This window comes from Lampetra fluviatilis, unplaced genomic scaffold (assembly GCF_964198595.1).
Source record: "Lampetra fluviatilis unplaced genomic scaffold, kcLamFluv1.1 SCAFFOLD_645, whole genome shotgun sequence".
NCBI classification, from domain to species: Eukaryota; Metazoa; Chordata; class Hyperoartia; order Petromyzontiformes; family Petromyzontidae; genus Lampetra; species Lampetra fluviatilis.
In genome coordinates this window covers 52,501-60,522 of record NW_027621751.1, presented here as the reverse complement: position 1 = coordinate 60,522, position 8,022 = coordinate 52,501, and the positions used below count along the sequence as shown (strand labels likewise).

General features: G+C 62.7%; 1 protein-coding gene across 1 annotated transcript in view; it reads right to left on the bottom strand.

Annotated features, from left to right (window-relative positions):
• Nucleotides 1-1,231: 1,231 nt before the first annotated feature.
• Nucleotides 1,232-8,022, bottom strand: part of LOC144955652 (bridge-like lipid transfer protein family member 2) — a gene marked incomplete at its 3' end in the record, with an annotated part of 42,462 nt that continues 35,671 nt past the window's right edge. Inside the window, exons 11-15 of the mRNA XM_078885811.1 lie at nucleotides 7,513-7,640; nucleotides 5,257-5,428; nucleotides 3,219-3,302; nucleotides 2,234-2,344; nucleotides 1,232-1,408 (exon numbers count right to left, since the gene is read on the bottom strand). Of these exons, the coding sequence (XP_078741937.1) occupies nucleotides 1,232-1,408; nucleotides 2,234-2,344; nucleotides 3,219-3,302; nucleotides 5,257-5,428; nucleotides 7,513-7,640 (672 nt within the window). The remainder of the gene's footprint in view (nucleotides 1,409-2,233; nucleotides 2,345-3,218; nucleotides 3,303-5,256; nucleotides 5,429-7,512; nucleotides 7,641-8,022) is intronic.

Below are 8,022 nucleotides of genomic sequence, written 5' to 3'. Positions count from 1 at the left end.
GACACACAGACACACACACAGACACACACACACAGACACACACACACAGACACACACACAGACACACACACAGACACACACACAGCAAGTGGTGAGTGAGTGGTGAGTACGCTTGGTGAGTGAGTGAGTGAGTGGTGAGTGAGTGGGTGAATGAGTGGCGAGTGAGCGCTGAGTGAGTGGTGAGTGAGTGGTGAGTGAGTGGTGAGCGAGTGAGTGAGTGGTGAGTGAGTAGGTGAGTGAGTGATGAGTGAGTGAGTGAATGAGTGAGTGAGTGGTGAGTGAGTGGTGTGCGAGTGGTGAGTGAGTGGGTGGTTGAGTGAGTGAGTGAGTGAGTAGTGAGCGAGTGAATGGTGGGTGAGTGAGTGAGTAGGTGAGTGAGTGAGTGAGTGAGCGAGCGAGTGAGTGAGTGAGTGCGTGGGTGAGCGAGTGAGTGGTGAGTGAGTGGTTGAGTGAGTGAGTGAGCGAGTGAGTGAGCGAGTGCGTGGGTGAGCGAGTGAGTGGTGAGTGAGTGGTTGAGTGAGTGGTGTATGAGTGAGCGAGCGAGCGAGTGAGTAAGTAGGTGAGTGAGTGAGCGAGTGAGTGGTGAGTGAGTGGGTGAGTGAGTGGTGAGTGGGTGAGCGAGTGAGTGGTGAGTGAGTGGGTGAGTGAGTGGTGAGTGGGTGAGCGAGTGAGTGAGTGAGCGAGTAGGTGAGTGAGTGGGTGAGTGAGTGAGTGAGTGAGCGAGTGAGTGGTGAGTGAGTGGGTGAGTGAGTGAGTGAGCGAGCGAGTGAGCGAGTGTGTGAGCGAGTGTGTGAGTGAGTGAGCGAGTGTGTGAGTGAGTGAGTGAGTGAGTGAGCGAGTGAGTGGTGAGTGAGTGAGTGGGTGAGTGAGTGAGTGATGTGAGCGAGCGAGTGAGCGAGTGTGTGAGCGAGTGTGTGAGTGAGTGAGCGAGTGTGTGAGTGAGTGAGCGAGGTGTGTGTGAGTGAGTGTGTGAGTGAGTGGGTGAGTGAGTGGGTGAGCGAGTGTGTGAGCGAGTGTGTGAGCGAGTGAGCGAGTGGTGAGTGAGTGGTGAGTGAGTGAGTGAGCGAGTAGGTGAGTGGGTGAGTGAGTGAGCGAGTAGGTGAGTGAGTGGGTGAGCGAGTGAGCGAGTGGTGAGTGAGTGAGTGAGCGAGTAGGTGAGTGGGTGAGTGAGTGAGCGAGTAGGTGAGTGAGTGGTGAGTGAGTGAGTGAGTGAGCGAGTAGGTGAGCGAGCGAGTGGTGAGTAACCGTGGTTACCCGTTGTAACGAGTCGAGATTTGTCTTCGTCGTCGGGGGCGACCCCCGAGGGGTCCTCCTCGTCGTCCTCGGCAGCTCGTCCCGGGAAAAAGAATCCCATGAGCCTCTTGAAGAGGTGGTAGGTGAGACGCAGCTCCAGTGGCACCACGTTCACCTGGGGGAGGGGGGGGGGCACGGGGGGGGGGAGGGGGGGGGCACGGGGGGGGGGGGGAGGGGGGGGGGCACGCGGGGGGGGGGAGGGGGGGGGGCACGGGGGGGACGACGACAAGTTTACAGCGGCAGGGTCCGGTGCCGAACCGACGGACTAAGGTAGATCAGGGGAGGTGGTCAACATCTCACAACTCACGCACGCTCACCCACCCACCACGCTCACCCCCCCCACCCCCACCCCCACTCACCCTCACCCCCACTCACCCCCCACTCACCCCCCACCTCACCCCCCCCCCCCACCCCTCACCCCCCCCCCACTCACCCCCCCCACCCCCACTCACCCCCCCACTCACCCCCCCCCACCCCCACCCCCCCTCCCCCCCCCACCCCCCCCACTCACCTCACCCCCACCTCCCCTCCCCCCCACCCCCCCCCCCACCTCACCCCCCCCCCCCCACCTCACCCCCCCCCCCCCCACCTCACCCCCCCCACCCCCACTCACCCCCCCCCCCCCCCACCTCACCCCCCCCCCCCCCCACCTCACCCCCCCCCCCACCTCACCCCCCCCCCCCACCTCACCCCCCCCCCCCACCTCACCCCCCCCCCCCCCCACCTCACCCCCCCCCCCCCCACCTCACCCCCCCCCCACCTCACCCCCCCCCCCCCCCCACCTCACCCCCCCCCCCCACCTCACCCCCCCCCCACCTCACCCCCCCCCCCCCCCACCTCACCCCCCCCCCCCCCACCTCACCCCCCCCCCACCTCACCCCCACCTCACCCCCCCCCCCCCCCCACCTCACCCCCCCCCCCACCCTCACCCCCCCCCCACCTCGAAGTGCTCCTTCACTGAGATCCCTCCCACTGGGGGCCCCACGCGGCTGAAGATCCTCAGGGCGAGGTGACGACACGGCTGCATTGCATTCTGGGGCATCAGCACTTCCTGTGGGCGGCAGGGAGCAGGGCAGCCCGATGATGGTAGTTGTGGTGGTGGTGGTTGTGGTGGTGGTGGTGGTGGTTGTGGTGGTGGTTGTGGTAGTCGTGGTGGTGGTGGTGGTTGTGGTTGTGGTGGTTGTGGGGGGTTGTGGTGGTGGTGGTTGTGGTGGTTGTGGTGGTGGTGGTTGTGGTGGTGGTTGTGGTGGTGGTGGTTGTGGTTGTGGTGGTTGTGGTGGTGGTGGTGGTTGTGGTGGTTGTGGTGGTTGTGGTGGTGGTGGTTGTGGTGGTTGTGGTGGTTGTGGTGGTGGTGTAGTGGTGGTGGTTGTGGTGGTTGTGGTGGTGGTGTAGTGGTGGTGGTGGTAGTTGTGGTGGTTGTTGTGGTTGTGGTGGTTGTGGTGGTGGTAGTTGTGGTGGTTGTGGTGGTGGTGGTTGTGGTGGTGGTGGTGGTTGTGGTGGTTGTGGTGGTTGTGGTGGTGGTGGTTGTGGTGGTGGTTGTGGTGGTTGTGGTGGTTGTGGTTGTGGTGGTGGTTGTGGTTGTGGTGGTTGTGGTGGTTGTGGTGGTGGTGGTTGTGGTGGTTGTGGTGGTGGTGTAGTGGTGGTGGTGGTAGTTGTGGTGGTTGTTGTGGTTGTGGTGGTTGTGGTGGTGGTAGTTGTGGTGGTTGTGGTGGTGGTGGTTGTGGTGGTGGTTGTGGTGGTTGTGGTTGTGGTGGTTGTGGTGGTTGTGGTGGTGGTGGTTGTGGTGGTTGTGGTGGTTGTGGTGGTGGTGTAGTGGTGGTGGTGGTAGTTGTGGTGGTTGTTGTGGTTGTGGTGGTTGTGGTGGTGGTAGTTGTGGTGGTTGTGGTGGTGGTGGTTGTGGTGGTGGTGTAGTGGTGGAGGTTCACCTGGCGGAAGTTGGGCAGTAGTGAGTGCATCGTGAACCAGCCCAGCTCCAGGAGGTGCTCAGCCGTGTCGTCCGAGCGGTTCACCTGCTCGGTGGACACACACAAAGACAAAGGTCCCCCGTGTAGCCTTAACAGACTGTAGGGGCAAGTGCTGTTAGCGAGTAGCACCTATGAAGGCTGGCACGGCACACGAGGGGGTGGGTGGCCAGCACCACGCCCGACCGCCTTTGTCTCCCCAGTGGCGATGTTTACTACACACCGCACCGGGTACTAATTTGAGGCTGAGTCGACCTAGGGGAGGCCCGAGACCGGTTCAGATAATCGTCACTGGTGTTGGCCGTGAGCGGGAATCGAACCCGGGTCGCCAGGTTCATAGCGCAGCGCGCTAACCGCTGCACCACCGCTCCCCACACACACACAACAACAACAACAACAACCGCCATTCGCCACTAAGTGGCGGTGACGTCACCACGACGCTTGTGCCAGGCTAGGTGCACCTTGAGGCCACGTGAAGTGTCGAACGCCCGCTGGCAGGAGGTCACGGGGCAGACCCAGCAGGTGCCACGGGTCGACTGACCGAGATGACCGAGATGACTGGCTGATGCACCACCTGTGCCCCCTACTGTGCCAACTTGCTGCGCTTTAGCCACCCGGCGCTCCGCTCGTTGTTGTGAGCGTCGCTCCTCCGCCCTCCGTTGTTGTTGGAGGGCGACTGCCTCCAACTGCCCAGTAGCGTCCTTCACGAGCCTCCTCCACTGAGGCCGATCTTGACACCGCTGGTACCAGTCATCGGCAAGTCCACTCAGCTCCACGTCCTCCTGTACCACGTCACTCCATCTCTTCTCTAGCCCGTGCCGCGCCCGTTTAGCCCCCTCGATCCGGTCGAACAAAAGCTGTTTAGGCATGCGGTGGCTGGGCATGCGGGCTACATGACCCAGCCAACGCAGCCTTGCCTGCCGGAGGAGCTCACCGATGGGACTTTGTCCAGATCTTTCAGGGATTTGTGAGCTCCTCACACAATCCAGCCTGCAGGTTAAACCCAGGATGGATCGTAGGCAGGCCAGCCTAAATGTTTCTAACACACACACACTTACACACACTCACAACCGCCCACCCACTCACCCACCCACTCATTCACCCAGGCACCCACCCACCCACTCACTCACCCACCCACCCACTCACCCACTCACCCACCCACTCACCCACTCACCCACTCACCCACCCACTCTCACCCACTCACCCACCCACTCTCACCCACTCTCACCCACTCACCCACCCACTCTCACCCACTCACCCACCCACCCACCCACCCACTCACCCACCCACCCACCCACCCACCCACCCACTCACCCACCCACCCACCCACCCACCCACTCACCCACCCACCCACCCACCCACCCACTCCCCCACTCACCCACCCACCCCACCCACCCACCCACCCACCCACCCACCAACCCACTCACCCACCCACCCACTCACCCACCCACCCACCCACTCACCCACCCACCCACCCACCCACCCACTCACCCACCCACCCACCCACCCACTCACCCACTCACCCACTCACTCACTCACTCACCCACCAACTCACCCACTCACCCACTCACCCACCCACCCACCCACTCACCCACCCACTCTCACCCACTCACCCACCCACTCTCACCCACTCACCCACCCACTCTCACCCACTCACCCACCCACTCTCACCCACTCACCCACCCACTCTCACCCACTCTCACCCACCCACCCACCCACCCACCCACCCACCCACCCACTCACCCACCCACCCCCCCACTCACCCACCCACCCCCCCACCCACCCACCCACCCACCCACCCACCCACCCACCCACCCACCCACTCACCCACCCACCCACTCACCCACCCACCCACCCACCCACTCAGTCACCCACCCACCCACCCACCCACCCACCCACTCACCCACTAACCCACCCACCCACTCAGTCACCCACCCACCCACTCACTCACCCACCCACCCACCCACTCACCCACCCACCCACCCACTCACCCACCACTCACCTTGCTGTGCACGAAGTCTCTGAGCTGCAGTGAGGCTATCGCCAGCTGCCCGTCCGGCTCGGTGAGGGTCCACGTGGCTCTGGCCAGGTTCACCTGCACCCTCCTCACCACGCTCACCTCGCCACGCTCACCCAGACGACTCGCACGCTGCACCTGGAAGTCGCGCAGGCACCTGGGCAGACGCACACACACACACTCACTCACTCACCCGCTCACACGCTCGCTTGCTCACTCACTCACTTACTCACTCACTCACTCGCTCGCTCACTCACCCACTCGCTCACTCACCCGCTCGCTCACTCACTCACTCACCCACTCGCTCGCTCGCTCACTCACCCACTCGCTCACTCACTCACTCACTCACCCGCCCGCTCGCTCGCTCACTCACTCACCCGCTCGCCCGCTCACTCACTCGCCCGCTAACTCACTCACCCACTCACCCACTCGCTCACTCACTCATTCACTCGCTCGCCCGCTTACTCGCTCGCTCGCTCGCTCACACGCTCACTCGCTCGCTCACTCGCTCACACGCTCGCTCGCTCACTCGCTCACTCGCTCGCACGCTCGCTCGCTCACACGCTCGCTCGCTCACTCACTCACTCACTCGCTCACTCACCCGCCCGCTCGCTCGCTCACTCACTCACCCGCTCGCCCGCTCACTCACTCGCCCGCTAACTCACTCACCCACTCACCCACTCGCTCACTCACTCATTCACTCGCTCGCCCGCTTACTCGCTCGCTCACTCGCTCGCTCGCTCGCTCACTCGCTCGCTCGCTCACTCGCTCGCTCACTCGCTCGCTCACACGCTCGCTCGCTCGCTCGCTCGCTCACTCGCTCGCTCACACGCTCGCTCACTCGCTCGCTCGCTCGCTCACACGCTCGCTCACTCGCTCGCTCACACGCTCGCTCACTCGCTCGCTCGCTCGCTCACACGCTCGCTCACTCGCTCGCTCGCTCACACGCTCGCTCACTCGCTCACACGCTCGCTCTCTCGCTCACACGCTCGCTCGCTCACTCGCTCGCACGCTCGCTCGCTCACACGCTCGCTCGCTCACTCACCCACTCGCTCACTCACCCGCTCGCTCACTCACTCACCCACTCGCTCACTCACTCGCTCGCTCACTCACTCACTCGCTCCCTCACTCGCTCACTCACCCACTCACTCACTCACCCACTCGCTCGCTCACCCGCTCACACGCTCACCTGCTCACTTACTCACTCACTCGCTCGCTCACCCGCTCACTTACTCACACACTCACTCACTCACTCACCCACTCGCTCACCCACTCGCTCGCTCACCCGCTCACTTACTCACTCACTCACTCGCTCGCTCACTCACCCACTCGCTCACTCACCCGCTCGCTCGCTCACTCACTCACTTACTCACTCACTCACTCGCTCGCTCACTCACCCACTCGCTCACTCACCCGCTCGCTCACTCACTCACTCACTCACCCGCTCGCTCACTCACTCACTCACTCGCTCGCTCGCTCACTCACCCACTCGCTCACTCACCCGCTCGCTCACTCACTCACTCACTCACCCGCCCGCTCGCTCACTCACTCACCCGCTCGCCCGCTCACTCACTCGCCCGCTAACTCACTCACCCACTCACCCACTCGCTCACTCACTCATTCACTCGCTCGCCCGCTTACTCGCCCGCTCGCTCGCTCACACGCTCACTCGCTCACACGCTCGCTCGCTCACTCACCCACTCGCTCACTCACCCCGCTCGCTCACTCACTCACCCACTCGCTCACTCACCCGCTCGCTCACTCACTCACTCACCCACCCACTCACTCACTCGCTCACTCACTCACTCACTCACCCGCTCACTTACCCGCTCACTCACTCACACACCCGCTCACTCACCCGCTCACTCACCCACTCACTCACTCACTCACCCACTCACTCGCTCGCTCGCTCACTCACTTACTCACTCGCTCACTCACCCACTCGCTCACTCACCCGCTCGCTCACTCACTCATTCACTCACCCGCCCGCTCGCTCACTCACTCACCCGCTCGCCCGCTCACTCACTCACCCACTCACTCACTCGCTCACTCCCTCACCCACCCACCCACTCACTCGCTCACACACTCACTCACCTAGCAACCCAGTAAGCATGGTGACCTAGTAACCCAGTGCCATGGTCACCTAGCAACCCAGTAACCTAGCAACCCGGTAACCGTGGCGACCTAGCAACCCAGTAACCTAGCAACCCCGTAACCGTGGCGACCCGGTATCCCGGCAACCTGATGAGAACGTCGAGCTCCTCGCTCTTGGCCTGCAGCTCGGCCTTGTGCAGCCGCAACTCGTCCTGAAGCGTGCGCACTCGCTCCTCCAGCCCCTCCAGCTGAGACGACGACTCCTCCTCCTGCTGCTGCACACACAGAGACACGGAGACACAGAGAGAGACACACGCACAGAGAGACACGCCGTGAGAGAGAGACACACAGAGACACACACAGTGACACACACAGTGACACACACAGTGACACACACAGTGACACACACAGTGACACACACAGTGACACACACACACAGTGACACACACAGAGACACGGAGAGACACAGAGAGAGACACACACAGTGACACACACACACAGAAAGACACACAGAGACACACACAGTGACACACACAGTGACACACACAGTGACACACACAGTGACACACACACACAGTGACACACACAGAGACACAGAGAGACACAGAGAGAGACACACACAGTGACACACACACACAGAAAGACACACAGAGACAC